General features: G+C 46.0%; 1 protein-coding gene across 3 annotated transcripts in view; it reads left to right on the top strand.

The window, feature by feature from the left end:
* Nucleotides 1–19,432, top strand: part of ltbp1 (latent transforming growth factor beta binding protein 1) — a 78,885-nt gene extending 59,453 nt beyond the window's left edge. For all 3 annotated transcript variants that reach the window (XM_076164223.1, XM_076164215.1, XM_076164207.1), the window contains 17 exons: nt 960–1,085; nt 1,428–1,553; nt 2,544–2,669; nt 2,841–2,960; nt 5,043–5,165; nt 6,169–6,294; nt 6,535–6,663; nt 8,282–8,410; nt 10,968–11,105; nt 11,300–11,461; nt 11,563–11,652; nt 11,732–11,860; nt 13,926–14,066; nt 14,198–14,374; nt 15,004–15,183; nt 16,385–16,534; nt 16,880–19,432. In XM_076164223.1, the coding sequence (XP_076020338.1) occupies nt 960–1,085; nt 1,428–1,553; nt 2,544–2,669; nt 2,841–2,960; nt 5,043–5,165; nt 6,169–6,294; nt 6,535–6,663; nt 8,282–8,410; nt 10,968–11,105; nt 11,300–11,461; nt 11,563–11,652; nt 11,732–11,860; nt 13,926–14,066; nt 14,198–14,374; nt 15,004–15,183; nt 16,385–16,534; nt 16,880–17,052 (2,345 nt within the window). In that variant the 3' untranslated portion in view covers nt 17,053–19,432. The remainder of the gene's footprint in view (nt 1–959; nt 1,086–1,427; nt 1,554–2,543; nt 2,670–2,840; nt 2,961–5,042; nt 5,166–6,168; nt 6,295–6,534; nt 6,664–8,281; nt 8,411–10,967; nt 11,106–11,299; nt 11,462–11,562; nt 11,653–11,731; nt 11,861–13,925; nt 14,067–14,197; nt 14,375–15,003; nt 15,184–16,384; nt 16,535–16,879) is intronic.
* The last annotated feature ends 254 nt before the right edge of the window (nt 19,433–19,686 follow it).

Here is a 19,686-nt window from a genome sequence, read left to right as displayed (position 1 = left end):
TTCTCTGTTCCAGTTTGTTTTGATATTCTATTCTGAGTTTGTGAACAGGTGAATGAACAGCTGAAAGTTTGCTAATAGAACTCCCCTTGGTTCTCCCCACTCTCACTTACACACACACACACACACACACACACACACACACACACACACACACACACACACACACACACACACACACAGTCGTCACTTAAGAGGCTCGAATGAAAGGATCTTTATAGAGCGGTTGGACATACTCTGAATTTATACACAGGCACATTGTTATCCGTGTCATTAACGTGTCCTTGGTGCGTTCTAAACCCTGTAATGAGTTCCTGACAGGTCAGTGACAGAAATAGTGAAATCTGAGTAATTGACACACACTTTATTACCTATCTCTGTTTTTGACTTTCCGTCCGGATATTTTTAGCAGTGTGGCACCTTCTTACAGGAAACCCTCAGCATCCTGTGTTTGATCATGGTGCAATTGACATTTGTGGTGTAGCCATTTCCTCAAACAGCCTTATTCAATAAAATAGCTTAGGAGATGTTTGAAGCTTTATTATTTTGCATTTTTGACTGAGCTAGACTAGCAGGGCCCACTTGCTTTCAGTCTTTCTTAGTTACACTGCAATGGCTGTACACCTGAGGACTAAAGCCTCTCTCAGTTGAGGAAAGTCTGCAGCTATCCACGACTCAGACTTGGGACATAGTCCTGCATAACTGTCTGATTTATGCCAAGAAACACTTTGTATTGCCTAAAATCCATGGCCACAGGACAACTCATGCACGGAAACCTAACAACTACTTGTAGTATAGTATTTACATATATATATGCACCTTTGTACACGTGCATTTTGTTGTATTTATTGAGCTTTCAAGTTACATTAATGGTATTTTGTAAATTCTTGATGGACCTAAACTCCTCTTTAAATTGCTGCTAAAATTACTGTATATCTCTCCTCTCCTCTGCTCTGGCCCAGAGGTGGACGAATGCCAGATCAACCCTTACATCTGTGGCCGAGGGGTTTGCTACAACACAGCTGCGGGCTACACCTGCCACTGTCTAGAAGGATACCAACTGGACGACGCCCAAACCACCTGTGTAGGTGAGGAGTCACATGGTCAAACTCTCCTATCGGGGCCAAAAGTCACCTTGTCCATGTCAACAGGCTGCTCTAATTAAGAGACCTGAGCTCCGTCCCAGCCCCATGCATACCCTAATAAGGCGGTGGATCTCAGTCTCTCCCGCCTCCACACATACCTGAACAGCTAAATCAGGTCTGTGTTGCTAATCGGAAAATATGCTGCACTGGTACCTGAGGACCAGGTTGAGAACCAATATATTAACATAACTGACATTTTGTTGTTCCAAATTTCAATGCTAGAATTCAAATTTGTTCCGTTCCCAAAGGTGAGTTAATGTCCTGTGTTGTGTTGTGTTTGTCCAGATATCGATGAGTGTTTGCAGACCCCATCTTTGTGCCACGGCGGTCGCTGTAGGAACACAGTGGGCAGTTTCCTGTGTGTGTGTCCACAGGGCTTCGTAGTCGATGAAGAGGGAACCAGTTGCATGGGTAAGCGTAAACATAAAGTCTGATTTTGCCACATTAAACATTAGTGTTCCTCCTTAGGGAAACCATGAAGATCTCTTTTCATTCGTGATAAACCTTGTCAAGGACCAAAGCGTCAAAGGGAAATTTTGACTTGATGGTAGCGACAAATGGTCGTGTGGTCACAATGTTCATGATGTTCACGAGTTATTATTGACCTTAAAATATACACAACATAAGCCTTTATAACGCATAAGCCTCATAGCGCTATTTAGGATTCACTAACAAGTGCAACTCCTGTGGCATTATAACTCAGTAGACCAGTGACCACATCGTCTTGCCTGCTACCAGCATCTGCACCAGCCTCCTCCCTGCTTTAGCCCCCGTATTGGGATATAAATACGAGTCACTCTGTCATTACGTGGTTTCCTGCCATTCCAGCGCCGGTTTCCCCACCCACCGAAACGATACTCAATGAGGGCGGTGAGGGCAAATAGGTCTGATGGTTGTTTCCGTGCAAACGTAATAAGATCTCTCCTCTTCGGCGGTGAGAGGTTTTATATGCATGTGGATATGCAATCAAGGTATCTATTATTAAGATTAATACAAAAACAGGCACACAAGGATATTTTCATATATTTTGGAGTCTACAAAGAGGGGTCATTATGCTGTGGTGCAAAGTCAACTAACCAGACTTTCCGACCGTACATTTTTTGACTCCCGGTCGTGTCTGCGCTGGTACTATTATTATATAGATTTAAAACACTTAATATTAAAAGGGTGACAACCGCACGCTCAGTGAAAGCTTCCGCTTTAGCAGCTGTGAAGCATCTGGCGGAGGGAGACAAAAACAGATTCTTTTAGGAAGCCACTGCCTGCCCCTAAGTTGTGCTGGGGTAAAAGGATTATAGCTGGATGTGTGTATGAATGCCTTCTTTTGATCGTGAATGGAATCAAGCAGCATAGAAAGTAGCCGTTAAGACCTGACGGGGACATTTTTCTCCTCTGGCCCAGAGGTGGACGAATGCCAGATCAACCCTTACATCTGTGGCCATGGGGTTTGCTACAACACAGCTGCGGGCTACACCTGCCACTGTCAAGAAGGATACCAACTGGACGACCCCCAAACCACCTGTGTAGGTGAGGAGTCACATGGTCAAACTCTGCTATCGGGGCCAAAAGTCACCTTGTCCATGTCAACAGGCTGCTCCAATTAAGAGACCTGTGCTCCGTCCCAGTCCCAGCATAGAAAGTAGCCGTTAAGACCTGACGGAGAACATTTTTCCAACTCTTTCTTCTGTCATTTCATAGATATCGATGAATGTCAAAACAGGACGGTGTGTCCATCTGGTATCTGCCACAACGTGCCAGGAGGTTACAACTGTGGCTCCTGTCAACATGGATATCTGGGACAGGGAGGACAGTGTGTCGGTAGGTCCAACCACTGTCTGTCTGTGTGTTATACTTGGCAGTCTGCTTTGCTTTCATTTAAACCTGCTGCATCACTGATTCTTACCTGGAGGGGGCAGCGGTCGCGTCGCACAAACCAACTCCGCGTTTAGCCTAAGCCGAAAATGTGACCAAATGTTATTCAAGTACACCTTAATGCGACGCTCTCTTTAAATCGAGCGTACCGTTCTTGGAATAGTTTGATTATATCCCAACCTCACGGCGAATAACATCTCGCCATCAACACATACACAAAGCAGCTCAGGAAGCACATGCCGAATATAATATCCCGCTAATCAAGCAATAAAACCGACCAAACCATCCAAAACACACACGGTAGGCCCACATATTCCTGGAAGTGGTATTATTCCTACCAAAAACCAAAGGTGTGCCCGTTACTCTTGTTTCAGTAGTCCGCTACTCCTGTATCCCATGTGGCGCGGCGTATGCTGTGAGGTTTCGGAGCGTTCACACACCATGCAAGGCTCGCCAAGCCGCAGCGGGGTGGCAGTGAATGGCGGTGGTGGCAAAGGGGAAATAATTAGGCCACGTAAACGGAGTCCACAAACCTTTATAGAAGTTAATTACCCAGCTCGCAGATGTTTGAATGACAGTAGCCATTCAGGGATATGTCCCATGTCTCAGGCCAGTGTGTGTGTGTGAGTGTGTGTGTCTTAAAGTAGCTCAGTAGCTTGCTTATTTCTGTAATGAATGGGTGCTTTTTGTCTGTACGTTGCCCTTAACGTTGCCCCCCTTGTCCGCCTGTTCCATAACTAATGAGAAATAAACTTGGATACAAGCCTTTCCCCCCCGGCAACCGTATTCCAAAGATACAAACTACGCCGAGGGACGGAGGTGATTAGCCGAGGCTGCGTTAACAAAAGGGTCTCCATTTTCTTTCACGGAGAATCTCGCCAAGACAATCGCAGTTCTGGTTTGGTACGCGTCGTCTCCTCCTCGGCAGTGTCGAGTTTCGCCAAAAGGCCTTAAAGCAAACAGCAGGTGTCCTTGACTTTGGGAGTCATCCTGGGGATTTTGCCACAGTACGTCATTGCTGCCGTAATCATCAGAAATCCCCCCTTTGAGGCGCAGCCATTACACCGTTGGGCAGGAGCTCTGGTGCTCAGATTGCACCTCAAATATAAACAGTTTCATAACTACAAAGCTCGCGTAGCAGTAAAGTCCGCCATTACCTCGTAATCCTCTGTTGGGTTTGTGTATCGTGTGCGCAAGTTTTGAAAACCCCTTTTTTTTTTTACCAGAGACGTCAGAGGTTTATTAATGCTTCAGGCGTCAGAGCGGTGATGGAGCGCCCACCGCTACGACTCTACAGGGCCTGGATCAACAATTTATGAAACTTCAATATTTGCTCCACAGTTGATTCTGTTGTAGACAAAACAAGCTCCATTAAAGCTCATTAATAAAGGGTGCTGCTCAGTTTTGCCGCTGCGTATCAATATCATATTGATCAATCGTAATGCACCGCTTCAATTACTCTGCCTGTGTTCACCTGAACTGTTTATCCTTCCAGCGTTTAATCAGAGCCGTTCACAGCAGTCAAAGGAAAGAAACCCTCAGCATCCACACACACACTGTGTGAGAAAACGCTGCAGTCGGTCATAGGAACTGAACGATCGTCATTGTTCACAGATTGTGGAACAGCTTGTTAAAATACTAATTATGGAATAGAATTCTCTAGCACCTCTCCCTTTGTTTGTACGGTCTTCAATAAAACAAACTGCACGACGGCAAACAATCACTGGAATAACACGTTGCATTTGTTGTCCATTATTAATATGTGTTCCGTTAAGCCCAGCAGCAGCCTCTGCACAACAGATTCTGGATCAGCACAGGAAATCACTTTGTTCGCCGAGCGTCTTCATGCTCCCCAGAAGATTAACCCTTTACACCATGAGCACCATAGGCACAGCGTTTTCTGTTTTGCGCTCATATTATCTAACAATCTCCTCGGCTGGTCGGTGTGACAGTTGGAGAGCACGTGCCGCAGCTGTTTGAATATGTGTGTGTGATGCAGCGTCTTGATTGTGATGTGTGCCCTTGCAGACATAGACGAGTGCCAGAACGAGCGGGTCTGCACCAGAGGCCACTGCCAAAACACAGAGGGCTCCTTCATCTGTCACTGTGAGTCAGGCTTCAGACTGTCGCCGGCTGGAGACCAGTGTGACGGTACGATCAACATCGCCACCCGCGCACACACACTTCCAGGGCCAAACAGTGTTTTTGCATGTTTTAGACCATTAACTGCAAATCCCTTAAACGTCACATTACTGCTGACCATTTCCAAAACACACCACAGCTCGTAGATTGATGAATGTATTTTTTCCTGCCTTCCAGCCAGCCTCTGGTTTTGGGTTTCCCTCAGTGCATTGTGGGGGAAACTAACTCGGGGGGGGGGGGGGCGAGACGAGAAACTAGCTCTTCATGATACATCGTAATGAACATGGTGTTATCCGGTCATCACGCAGAGAGCAAAGATTGTTTTAAACATTTTCTTGTGTGCATTCTTGTGCTTGTGGGAACTTCTGTGAGCCGCTTAACAGCTTTTCAAGAAACCAGCAGACCTGCAAGACTCCGTCTCCTCCATTTTTTGGCTGAACACAAGAATCGAAACAGAAAAAAGAATTTGCATTAAAGAAAAGTGTAATGCGATTTCAAATTTAAAGGTTGGTTTGATTCACATTTAAGATGAGGAGGTGATTTCTCTTCTGAACAATGAGCTGTAAATAAGCGTCTCTCCTCCCTCTGCCTGTTGTGCTGCCTGCTGGATGAAGGTTTGTTCTCAATGCAAAATAGGAAAACGTGCCTGCGATGCTTAATGGTTCTAATTAAATCCTGACGAAAGACACGGCTTGTAATTAATCAAGGACACGCCGTCATACAGATAAATTACTGTTCTGAGCTCGGCAGTGCTGTGGAGGAGGCGAGTAGACGATCTGGGTTCATGGGGTTTCCTTTAAAAAATGTCAACACCCTCATGGCCACTAGGGGACGAGCTTGGTGAACCGGAAATGACCAGAAATGTGTGCCCATGTTTGCAGTTAATGTTGTGGTTGTTTGTGGTGAGAAGGCGAGACCAGATTTAAAGAGCCACAAACACTTAAGGAATTGCATCACTCGGCAGTTTCCATCTTTATCAACCTGTGTGATGTCATGTCTGTGTACGTTCCAGATGTGGACGAGTGCAGAGAGGAAGCCAGGCCCTGTGAGGCCGTAGGAGCCTGTGTGAACAACATGGGCTCCTACACCTGTACCTGCCCCCAGGGATACCGGCAGATCAACGGCACCATCTGTCGAGGTAAGCGGGGTAGAGTTCAAGCTCCTCCAGATGTGTTCCTCATCTGATGTGACCTCGTGCTGGGATCGCACGCACGCACGCCGCACGCACGCACGCACGCACGCACGCACGCACGCACGCACGCACGCACGCACGCACGCACGCACGCACGCACACACACACACACACACACACACACACACACACACACACACACACACACACACACACCTCTCTGAGGGGGTTTGCTTTCTGTTCCAGATGTTGATGAGTGTGTGGACGACGCAGAGCTGTGTTCCCCTCATGGTGAATGTCTCAACACGGAGGGGTCCTATCAGTGTGTGTGCGAGAGCGGATTCACCACCAACGTCGACACGCCCTCCTGTGACGGTAAAGTGGGACTACAGAGAATAGAAACACGCACACACACACTGGAACATTGTGAGGTTCTCATTATGCACAGTCCTCCAATGACTTTGTCTGGCAATGATGTACGTTTGATTAAATTATAGAGAGATTTGACTGCCAGATTTGGCTGTTTTGTTTTGGAAGAAAGGCAAAGAGGGAGAAAAACGGCGAATTTTGATTTTAGGACTTTGCTTTCATAAGTTACAAGGCAAAAGTGATATTAAAGTGTTTATTTTTACACCACCACCACCCTGGATCGTGTCCAACATGGCCACTGAGTTTTTGAGGTCCTGTTCACAAACTCGCACACAGACAAACGTGACTGAAAAGACAAGATAAACACAAGGTCAAAAAATGATGTGCGTGAAATAATAATATGATTTGTTATTTCTAAACACAGCGTGTCTGTATACGGGGATGTACTTTGCAATTCAAATCCCTGTATGGTTTTGGTGTGTGATGTGTGATCCGTTTTCATCGTCCTCATCACCTTCATCAGTGACCTTCCCTTCTATACGTCGTCCTTACAAAGATGCTGCCGGGGGATTTTATTCACTCTGATGTCAGCTCGTCCTCCCACCATCCTCTGCAATGCTCCTCATTTGGACTCTCACCCTGGATGACGTCAGGATAGCAGGTGTTTCTAAACTGAGTTTGGCTTTCTGGCTCCCTTTGGGTTGCGACCATATGGCAGAATGCAAGCGCGCACCCCGGCACAGCTCAGCGCCGCATCTCAATAAAAGCGGGATGAAAATGTAATGAGCAGGAGGAGAATCCCTCATTAGCAGCCGTAGTTAAACTTTATTAATGTCTAATGAAATCAGCGCCTCTCCCCTTTAACTCTGTGAAATGACAAAAACAAATACACTCTAACCCTGCAAAGAGTTAGAAGAAGTGAAGTATTTGATAGTAGAAACACGCACTTCCCCTCCTCCTTTCACCTCCCTTTCTCCATCCTTTCCTCTATCCTTATCTCATCCCTCCGTTCCGACCCTCTCCGTCACTCGCGATCTCGCCGAAGGGGGACAAGAAGAAGAAGTGGAAGGAGAAAAAGAAAAAGTTCAATTCCTTTCACATATGCTACTCCCATTTTTTTTTTTTCCTCCGTGGCAGGAGTCTCGGCCCGCGTGCCAGAGCTGTTTTTAATGCCCTTTCCCGCCTTTAGGGGAAAAAAAAACAGAAAGTAGGAAAAGAAACAGACGGAAGCCTTTGAGCTCGCTGTCTAGACGAGGAGGGATATTTGTTGCTCCCTGCCTCGTGATTTATGCAGGGGGCTCAGAAAGGAGTCCAAGAGTGCTAGGTGTGTGTGTGTGTGTGTGTGTGTGTGTGTGTGTGTGTGTTTGTTTGTGTGTGTGTGTGTGTGTGTGTGTGTGTGTGTGTGTGTCGTTCATGCATTTTTATTTGTAAACCACAGTTGTTGTATTTCTCTTCTGTTTCTGATTCAAAGTCATCTACTGATTTGGGAGGAAGGAAGATAAACAAAGTGTGTGAAAATATGTTGAGTTGGCATTTGTTTCAACTTGGATTATATTTCACTGATTTTCCTCTGCGCAGGTGAACGTCTGCTCACTCCTCTTCGTCGCGGTCTTGTCATTCACAGATATCGACGAGTGCGGGATCGACGAGACGATATGTGGCCCGCACGGCTACTGTGAGAACAGGATGGGCTCCTACTGGTGCCTGTGCAGCCAGCACTTCCAGGTGTCTCAGGACGGCCGCAGCTGTGAGGGTAAGTTGGAGTTCGGGGCGTGCATGTATCAAATTCTCACCAGCTTTTAAAATAGTAATTTGTCCAAAATACAAGGAATTCTGTGGATGGCTTCCAAATGAGGTTTCTTACCAGGATCTTAGTGGACCTTAGATCTGCAGAATGGACCCACATAGAAGCAGAGGAAATATGAAACTGTATTTATGATGTTTTGCTCAGCATATGTTGAAGGTACCGCAGGATGTCCGGTGACGTCGACAGGTTATAACACTCGTGCAGAGATCACTTATGCAGATCACAAACCTGTGGAGCATTTCAATGCTTGAGGACGCTGCGTTTGCAATCCCATGGTCAAGGTCTGTACAGGCTGATCCTGATGTACATTTCAATAGAGCCTGAACGCAGCAGCACACATGTGAATCTGTCCCTGTCGTTACTGTTGCCATCGCTGGTCTTTGACTTCTTCGTCCCTCCTTCACCCGATGACAGAAACCCGACGGGCGACAGCTAGAAAGACAACACTGACCTGCATCACGGACAGGTCATGCTGATGATGAGTACATGGAAATGAATTGTTTTCCCTTGACACTGGTCTTTTGTAATGAGCAGGAGGTGAATGGAGGAGGGGGGTTGATGTGTGTGTCTGTGCCGACCGCTCCAGTTTCCTTCAGCAGGAAACCCTGTCAGAGCTCACTTCCCCCTGCTGAACCTTGATGGAAAACTCCCCATCCCCCCTACACACACACACACCTCTGCTTTACACCCCCATCCCCTTACATACACACACGCGTCCCAACAACACATTGACGTTAGCATCAGCGTGCTCTCAGTATCTGCTGCATACACACCTCACATCTGTACTTTGGCAGTGTCGCTGGGTCCCACCCAAGTTCAGTCCGGCCAGCTGCCTCGTCCTCACTGCCAAACCATCACTGTGCTGTGGCTAAGCACACATGGACTCACTTACACACTGACACACACACACACACACACACACACACACACACACACACACACACACACACACATCCATGAAATCCAACAGTAGTGGCACACCACTAACCATTCAGTATGTGTGTCGTCTCCGTCTCCTCCTCAATCTCTCCATTTCCTCTTATCAGCCAATTTCCTCTCCTCTCCTGTCCGTGCCTCTCCTTCATCTTATCCTCCTCTTCTTTACTCTCCATTATGCACGGATTCTGCTCTCACTCGTCGCTCCTCCACCTGTCTTGCACATCTTCAGGATGTCACTCTTACAGTATGTCATCGTTGCCATCGGCTGTGGCCACTTTTCATGTGCGGAACGTTGTTGTTTCTCGCTGAAACAATCCTATGCTAACTCCTTCATAATGTCTGGCATCTAGCAACTTATAGCAGCTTTTGAACCGACGGCCCCGGCTCCAGGAAGTTCCAGTCGGGAATTTTTGTGCACATATAATGTCAAAATAAAGGATTTTATGTGTCTGGGAAGAGTTAGTTTAGTTTATACATGCACTTCAAATTCCATTTCAAACTGGGCGACACACGCACTCAGGGAAGTTGAAGCTGTGAGTTTCAGGAGAGGGGAATCAGACTCAGCTGACTTTGTCCTGACCTTTTGCGAGTGCACGTGTCCCTCCTTCCTGTTTCTACGATAGGACACGTCCATCCTTGCCTCCGCCCCCCTGCTGTTTTCACTTCTTCAGGTTGGAGAATCAGACAGTATCTGTATTTCTGCTTCCTCTGACGGGAGGGACTGTTTGAAAAGCTCCGGGCTGTCAGAGAGATTTAAGCGGTCTGTGAAGCGCCGGTCCGTCCCTGGTGTTCAGCTCAGGCCCCTTTGGACGGACCGTCCTTTGCTCCTGCAGCCAGGCAGAAAAAGGGAGTGTGTGTGAAATAAAACTCAAACAGCTTTTATCCCCTCTTTAGCCTGTGCAGAAACCGAACCCCATCTGTGGCTGTCAAGAAACCCCAAAGGGCTTCAGGCTCCAAAGCTCCCTGCTTAGGTTCGCTCATGTAAACATAATGAAACTATACATTTTAATATTGCAGACAAATCATATAGTCTGTGGGAGCCTATGTTAGGCACGGGGAGGGTATGCGGGTCAAAGCCGCACCAGAATTGAAGGGTGGAAGTGATTTGTGTATACATAGTTGATCTGGTTGTCGGTGCTTTTTATTTACAGACACACGGTAATGTTATATAGACGTAGTGAGCCATGTTAGCCGCCATTAAATGAGAGGAAAATGACACGGACATCTGCTGTATACATTTACAGTCAATATACGTCAACTGAGCGAGGGAAATGCTTCTATAGGGCTCACTTACCACATTTACTGTCAGGTTTGTGCATTCTTTTGGAATAATAACTCTATTTACAGATCCTATGGAGCTATAAGAGCTTGATATGATTGTGTTGATAGTATCTGTGTGATGCCGCTGTCACACCAGTTATTACTTCTGTCTGTCAAACGCTTCGTCGGGCTTCTCCCATCTGACACGTTCTGTCCTTCGCGCCGTAAGAGTCCGATGACGAGACTAATGGGCCGCAGCTTTTATCAGCCTGTTGGTTTCCTCTCTCTCTCTCTCCCGCCGCAGATTTGAACGAGTGCGAGCTGCTGAGCAGGATGTGCGGCGACGCCCAGTGTGAGAACGTGGAGGGCTCCTTCCTCTGCGTGTGTCCCAGCGGCCAGGAGTACAACACCATGATCGCGAAGTGTGAGCCCATTCCCACAGGTGAACCAGCTTTCAGCTTTCACATGTCATCACTGCAAATTTGACCTCAACACCATTGAAAACTTTGCACTGACCCGAGACCCAATTGAGACCTCGCTTGTATGGTTTTGAACCAATGATCTAACCGAAGGCTTCTGTCTGTCCACTTGCCCCCTGTCCCCTCTCTCTCATCTCCTCTCCTCTTCGTCCCGCAGCGTCACCGATTGAGCGCAAGGAGTGCTACTACCGCCTGAACGACGAGAACCTGTGCGAGAGCGTGCTGACCAGCCACGTCACCCTGCAGGAGTGCTGCTGCACGCTGGGGGCCGGCTGGGGGGACGACTGCGAGGTGCACCCCTGTCCTGTCAACGGCACAGGTGAGGAAGATGAGCAAAGATATCTGGGAAACATTCACGGTGGCTCAAATCAGCGACTGAACCTTTCCATCCTCTCTTCCCACACATCTGTCCTCTTTCAGACCAGTTTAACCAGATGTGCCCATCTGGAAGAGGTTTCATCCCGACTGTGGATGAGCTGTATGGAGTCCCCACCACTGACAGCTACAAAGGTACTCCAGCTGTCTCCAGTGTTACACAAACACATCAACACTAGACACACCCACCATCCTTTCTCTCCTTGTGATGCAGATGCAGATGAATGCGCTTTGTTTGGCGAGGAGGTGTGTAAGCGAGGATTCTGTCTGGATACTGTGGGCAGCTACGAGTGTTACTGCAAGACGGGTCAGGACTACGACCCTGCCAGGATGGAGTGCACAGGTCGGTGTGAAGCCAAGGAGTGTGTGTGTGTGTGTGAGAGAGAGAGAGAAGGAGAGTAATTTATGTCTTTACTTTACAGTTTTTACTTTTAAATAATGTCAAAATCTGTCATCTGGCTGTTCAGCTGACCACGCCCACACACGTTCAGGTCAAATCTCTGTTTTATTTTAATTCTGTGTTTCTCAAACTTCTAGAGCAGACAAACTTCTGTAAAACATGAGGGGAACACTGCGCCAGACACTCACCTCCGATGAGAAACTCCCCGCAAAAACAAACAAACGCTAAAACAAAAATCAAAGTTGTATGGGAACATGTGGGCCGTCTGGAGCGGTGGGAGATGTGGGTCTTGCACGCGGTCACGCTGGGTGACAGACAGCACCACCCCAGTCTGACTGCGTCCACTCAGCCAAGGCAAACTACTGACAACAGCCAACAGCTTGTACTCAACTGTGTCCCAATGACATGGAACAAATAATTTGAGGTACTTAGCAGCGCTGTCGGTAATTACTCCATACTACATATGCAGAGGTCCACTCTATGACCAGTTTATGAAACTGGTTTCTCCCTGTATGAACTCCAATAAGTCTGAATCAGTCTGGTGAACCCATCGCGCCTCAAACTTTGCTTTGGCGCTTATAGTAGCCGCTGTACCCGTCGCTTATCTAACCTGTGTCTGCGCTCTCCTCTGGCAGCCTGATCAGACGCAGCCGCCCCGGCAGCCATAATCAAACAGGGACCAAACACAGCCGGCTGCCAAACCAACACTGTGGGGTTTTTACTGCATTAGTAGCATATTATTCAAGCAGAGCAGGGCGGAGAGCGCGAGACCGACCGCAGGGCAGACCGACGTCTGAACCATGAGGAATGCACGTCCAGCTCGCATACATATTTGAATTACAGAGTTGTATTTTTGCTGTAAAGATGTCAAAAATAGGACCCGGGCTGTTGTAGCCCCAACATTTCTTTGGTAGCTCAGCAAAACGACCAGAATGGTTTCACCATGAACGGTCGTGCGTCTGCATAGCTAAAAAAAGTAGACAGGCAAGGACGCTCGTGTGTGTGTGTGTGCGTGTGCGTGTGCGTGTGCGTGTGTGTGTGTGTGTGTGTGTGTGCAGGACAGTACAAAGCATATTTAAGATGTTTCTGAACTTGAAAGATTAAAGCTAATAACTGTCTTCCTCATTCATTTTGTTCAAATCTAATTTCTCATTCAAATTGGCTGCTGTCAGGAAGAGAGCGAGGGCTGCAGAAACACAAACCTTAAAAAAAAAGTTCCCACTCTTCACACACAGATAACCTGTCGTGCTTTTATCCCACAGCTCTAAAGCCAAATGTCGCCTCATTGTCATCATTTGTCGTTTCCTTTATCTGGTGATCATTTGGTCTTTGGGATAAATGGCCGGCAGGTTAAACAAAGGTTAAACGGCTTGGTTTTTACAGAACAAAGTAACGGCGGAGGAGAAAGAGCAAAGCCCAGCGGAGGTTTGGCTCTTGGCTGGATTTGTGGTCACTTTGAGACCAATTATGTCTGGCCCGAAGAGTCATAATACAATTTAAGGAAACCACCTCAGATCTGGCCTGCAGCCTCTGCGCTGGGTTCCTGCAGACCAGTTTGTACGTATTAAGAAACGACGGTTGATGTAGAAGAAGACGACGGTCACAGCCGCATTTGTTGAGGGGGAAATAATGGGACAAACGTCGTCGTCCGTTCCGGTGTGTGTTTCTGCTTTAACTCGCCAATCTGGGAGTCCCTTCACGTAGGCGAGCAGTCGTAAACGCCTCTCCTGTCCTCCGCCAAAGCAAATAGGAAAAGGGTTTATTATTATTGGCTTATATTTCATGCTGTGCTTTTTCAGTTGTCAGCGATATAAACCTGTTTGGGCACCAGCATTTGTGAGGGAGTGTGAGCTAAATTGGCTCCGTTAATTAAACTAAACGTGTGTGTGTGTGTGTGTGTGAGCATAACGTTGCCATACAAGATACAGGATCATTAAAAGTATCTGGCCTGATGAAAATCCTCTGACCGGGCCGGGTTGTGTTTTTGTTTCTTCCTTTCTTCCTCCAGACATCAACGAGTGTCTGGATGAGTCGGTGTGTGTGGGCAGACAGTGTATAAACACGGAGGGCTCCTACATGTGTTTCTGTATGCACCCCATGGTGCTGGACCCCAGCACCGACAGCTGCGTCTTCATCCCAGAGGTGGCCGGTAAGGCGGACCGATCGTGGCGCAGCTCTTTGTTCAGAAAGTGCTGTAAAACTCCTGCCTTGGTGGAGGTATGTGCTCTATGTCCAAGATTGTGATATGTAGTAACTCTGTGTGTGTGTGTGTGCGCGCAGAGCAACATGAGACGGAGCAGGTGGACTACCAGGGCATCTGCTGGCAGACGGTGACACAAACGATGACATGCACACGGCCGCTGGGTCCCAACAGGAAGACCACATACACAGAGTGCTGCTGTCTGTACGGAGAGGCCTGGGGCATGGACTGTGCTCTCTGTCCTCTCCGAAACACTGGTACACACACACACACACACAGGCTCAGATAAGACGGGACTCACATTCTACTGGGCTGTGGAGTTTTGGAGGTGTCAGTGTTTCTCCAGTCCAGCGGGCTAATGTGGAGTGAAATGAAGACGTCTCGGCTGTAATTACTCTGTTGTCAGAAAGCAGAATGCGATGCGGTTCATTTAGTTTGAAGTGTGCACTCGCTTCATCACGCCGCACGTAAACGTGAGAGGGCAAACAAAAATAGCAGCCAGTCGATTTGCTGCAAAATGAGGTGGGATTTCTCAACACGTTAGAGTGTGTGTGTGTGTGTGTGTGTGTGTGTGTGTGTGTGTGTGTGTGTGTGTGTGTGTGTGTGTGTGTGTGTGTGTGTGTGTGTGTGTGTGTGTGTGTGTGTGTGTGTGTGTGTGTGTGTGTGTGTGTGTCACCACAGGCAATCAATAAGCACTCCCGCCCCTGGATATGCATGTACATGAACATATATGACACATGTCTTCATTCTGACTGATTAATAAGCCTCTGATCAGAGCCATTGACCACCAATCTCTCTGATCAGTGTGGTGACATGATGAAGGTCCCAACCGTCCTCCTCTGGCATCACATCACTGTCTTTAACTCTCTGTTCTTTTTTCCCTCAGCCGACTACGCGTCCATGTGTAACCTGCCCGTGGGCGGCGGCGGGCGGCGGCCCTACGGTCGCGACGCTCTGGTCGCCGGCCCCATCCACGAGTATGAAGTCAGCCCGGACTACTCACCTGAGCAGAGGGCTGTGCTGCCCTTCTATGAGGAGGAGGAGGAGGAGGAAGAGGAGGGGGAGGGTGAGTGTCTGTAACAAAACAATCATTCCAATCATTCTTCTTACAGTGCTAACGATGCCAGACCGCTGAATGTAAATGACCGATAATTACACACGGCACAAAATCCAGCATGGCGGCGCCACGTGCAGTCGGATCGGCTTGTGCCAAGTGTTTTTAATGAAGTGCTCAGAAGTTATTTGCCAAAATGAAGCGGTAGTTACAGCTGGAACATCTGGCATCTTTGTTGCCCTAAGCGAACAATTTTCCAAATCTCTCCCATTGCTGTCGTGTCGTCCGTGTGACGCAGACAGTTTAATTAACGCCGCGCAAAGGAGAAGAAGAAGCCAATCAGGAGAAAATGGTTCCAGTGCGAAGCGGCGGTGGAAAGATGGAGGAAGGAGGAAGGAGAGCAGTCTTCATGAATGTTCTTTGGCTGCGACGCTGCCTAGTGTTCTGGTCTTGTAGTGGTTTGCTGCCATCTTATGACTGGATTGGTAACAACATGTTGATGATGATGATGATGGTTAAGCCTGTAATCCAGCCGCAGCTGATTCCTCCACTTAGTTTGAGGCTGTTTATTGTTCTGTAATATTTGATAATTATTCAGAAATTCCTGAAAACGTGGTCACACATGAGTCCACAGCAGCGTTTAAACCAAAATGGAGAACCGGTAATTGATGATCAAAGGGCTAAATGGTTGTGTCATAACAGCGGGTGTTGTTTTTGACTAAAAGCTCTAGTCAAAAATGTTGTTTCTGCAACATTAAAACCAGATTTTTGTCCAAACTCCCTGATGTCTTTGGCTGAAGGCGATGGAAGCTTTTTTTTAACTCGCTTCTATCGCCTGCCATTGTCGGACACGTAAGCTTGTGTTCTTTGGAGAACTTGAAGGGCGCTCCTCCTCATCAGATGAAAGAGAAGTCTTCGCCAGGGTGACATTGAGAGTTCCCTATGTAAACTTACCACGGACTCCTAGCGTGTAACAGGCTTATGGGAAATGAAGGATACGCCAGTGGTGTCATAAAACTTCTGACAAGAAAGGCTGCAGGAGGGGGAAGGGATGGACTGATCAACACGTCATGCTTATTTGGTCTGGAAAAGCTTTGAAGACATCAAAGGACGCTTCAAAGCTCTCACCTTCAGAGCGTTTGAGTTGTACAACAGCTCCCTCCCTCGCTTCCTTGCACATCCAGACACACTTTGTCATCCCTCCCCTCTGCAGACTCGTACAAGGCCTTCGAGGGCTTGCGGGCAGAGGAGTGCGGCATACTGAACGGCTGTGAGAACGGCCGGTGCGTCCGCGTCCAGGAGGGCTACACCTGCGACTGCTTCGACGGATACACCCTGGACATGTCCCGCATGGCCTGCATTGGTAAGAGACAGCGCTGTCCCAATTAACTGTTTGTAAGAGACTATTCTATACAAAAGAAGTCATCTACCAATCAATGATAATGTAATGCATCATCACACTCAAATTTGCTAAAATGATCATTTGTTGAGTTAGTTAGTAGGTTAGTTTGGTAAAGTGTCCTTCTTGTCTCTCTTACAGTAAGAAACAGACTCTGAAGAATACATACTCAGAGTAAACACATACAAATATCCACTATTTGATCCATAGTGTAAATAATGATTAGATAAAACAAATTCCAAACTTATTAACACTTTGAGAAATCAAAAAGAAATCGGAAGAAATCCCTCCCTCCTCCTCTGCCCACAGATGTGAACGAGTGTTCAGAGCTCAACAACCGGATGTCGCTGTGTAAAAACGGCAGGTGCATCAACACGGTGGGCTCCTACCAGTGTGTGTGTCTGCCGGGCTTCACCACCTCCGACAAGCCCAACTACTGCGTGGAGGCGACGGCGCAGCAGGCATCAGCCCGCACGCAGTGAGCACGGACGGACACTAGGGGGTGACAAGAGACACTAAAACCACACGCACAAGTTTGTATTACTATACTTGTGAGGACGTCCACACACCACAATTCAGGAATTCCCCAAATCAAAACCTTAAAGGAGCACTCACTGATTTTTGTTAGAGCGCCCAAAATGTGTGTCCACATCCAACAACACCAACAGTGAGCTGCTGATGTTGAAAACTTGTTTATAAATGCTAACATCAAATTTGATTAAAACAAAATTCTTAATCCTAAATCCATAATCATGAACTAAATGTAACCAGTAAGGTGAACGTTTTCCAATAATCCTATCAGACTGTAAGATGTTTGATATGTTGTCTTGTATTTTTTTTAAAGTGACTATTTTATCACAATTAGGTTTAATTAGGATTGCTTTGAGACCTAATCAATAGTAAGCACTGTTTTCTAAGTGATTTCACAGACAGAAGACGGTTATATTGGTTGTTTCAGTCGTTCAAAGAGTAGATTGGTCGCGCAATTGCAGCAAGTAAAGGCTATAAAATCCCAAATTGCTCACAATAAAAGGTTATATGCGTTATATCTCTGCGTGGCTCAGTCAGAATGTGATATGCAGATTTTCTCATCACCTCTCAACACAACAACAAACTTGACAAATGCCACAATTCGGCTGTTAGAATCCATCCTATTTACCAAAAATCATTTTGATCAAGAGTTTGATTTCGCTCAGCTGGTCCCATGTGCCCACATCATGTCGGTGGGCGTCATCAACTTTGCAAACATAAGGGCACACAATGCTTTTCGGTGAGGTGGTGCTTAGATTTTATGGGGGTACTTTTAGGGGGGGTAGTTTGAGGACCACTGATTAACGATATGAGTGACATCATTATGTCATCGTCCTGTTAGTCAATCACCATCTTTATCTCTCTTTGTGCTGAATTTCTGCGCTTGGTGTTTGAACTCATCGCATTGGGGAACAGAGGAGCGAATGATTCATGTTGTAATTCACATTACTGAACAGCAGAGGTCAGCAGTGAGTCAGAAATCACCCCAACCCGCTTTCAGCCAAAACTGAAAGATACATTTTTCTACACGTCAAACCAAAAACGTTTTGAGACCAATATAAGCATAAATCAACAGACCATTTTATTGATTAAATAGATTAATTTATTTTATTTATTGTGGTATATGCATGTCAAACAATAGTGATAAGAAAATATAACACTTAAGAGTAACAGAATGGATAAAGTATATAAAAAAAAATGTTAAACCTTTTATGTAGATTACGACCTTATTCCCAAATATGAAATTCAAGCCTCAATTGTGGACCCGACCCCAATGTCTTCAACAGCTGTGTCACCTTTATCCCTGTGAGGACATTTGGTCCTTAAAAGTATAGAAATACAACTCACTCATACACACACACACACATGCACACACACACACTTACTTAATCAAAGCCCATATAATCTGCACTGTATAAGATACACTCTAAATGAAACAAAAAGTAATTTACTTGAGATGAAGATTCAACTTAATCTACTATGTGGTGCCTTTGTGGGGAATAGAAATACAGAATTGTATAAAATGTATGTTGTGTCTGTTGCTTTTTAAGTTTTTTTTTTTTCTTAGTTTGTTTTAAAAAAAGGAGTTTTATTTGAGTTAAAAGATGCCGTTTTTGCTCATTTAATGTATTGACAAACCCTATGGACTTGTGCTGGGGGATCCAGTTGTATTTTCTACCCAGACTGCGTGTGGATATTTAATTCTGTGAAGAGGCCGGCTGTCTGCTCCCTCTCTTCCTCCATCGCCTTTCCTCTGTCTGATGTAACCAAATGCTTGTTTCTGCACTGCGGCGTCACCAAAACGTGCAGTATGCACATTCTGTTCTACTAAAGAAAGTTGTTCATGTATATTGTTTTGGAATAAGCTTTCTGTGGCCTTTTTAGTTCGTAAGATGATCAAATGCAAATATGAAACTACTTCTTGTCTGAGATATTAGAAGATGGCAAATTTTATTTTTCTTAGAAAGAGCTAAAGACAACTTTTTGTTTCCTGGTATTCCTTCTTTCCTTCCTTCCTTCTTTCCCACCTTTGTAGTTGAGCTGTTTGATGCCTGATTTGTTTCAATTTTTCTGATGAATGAAAGGAATCTTTGCTTCATAATTTTATTTTCCATTCTTTTCTTATTTGTACTTCACTGCAAAGTCTTGCCAGGTTGCAAAGCTGCTATGGGACAGTGGTAGGAGAGAAATTAATGTACATTTAAAGAGAACAGTGGAGAAAACAGCTGATGTATTTGTAATTTGTACATGAATAAATAGCTTTTTCTATGAATTCATATTACAATGTACATTCAACCCCTTGGTAATAAACCACAAATTGTGATATTTTTATTTCCTGGTCTGTTTTTCTCTGAGCATAATGCTGCAGCATCCAGTTTGGATTCATTTCATTGTAATTTAATTTTCACTGTTACCTCTTTTTAATCTCTTTGTATTTTATTTCAGGTGTATCAAATAAAATCACAACAGCATGTAACCTGATGAAGGCATACAACATCAAATCAATGCAAACTGAAAGAGCGAAGACGAGGAAAAACAGTCGAATTATAGGTTTTTTCAAATTTGGTGTTTCCAATGTCATTATA

The sequence above is a fragment of the Genypterus blacodes genome, unplaced genomic scaffold, assembly GCF_046128005.1.
Source record: "Genypterus blacodes isolate CSIRO-AG114 ecotype Tasmania unplaced genomic scaffold, CSIRO-AGI_Gbla_v1 ptg000012l_1, whole genome shotgun sequence".
Classification (NCBI taxonomy): Eukaryota; Metazoa; Chordata; class Actinopteri; order Ophidiiformes; family Ophidiidae; genus Genypterus; species Genypterus blacodes.
This window is presented reverse-complemented; position numbering and strand designations above follow the sequence as displayed.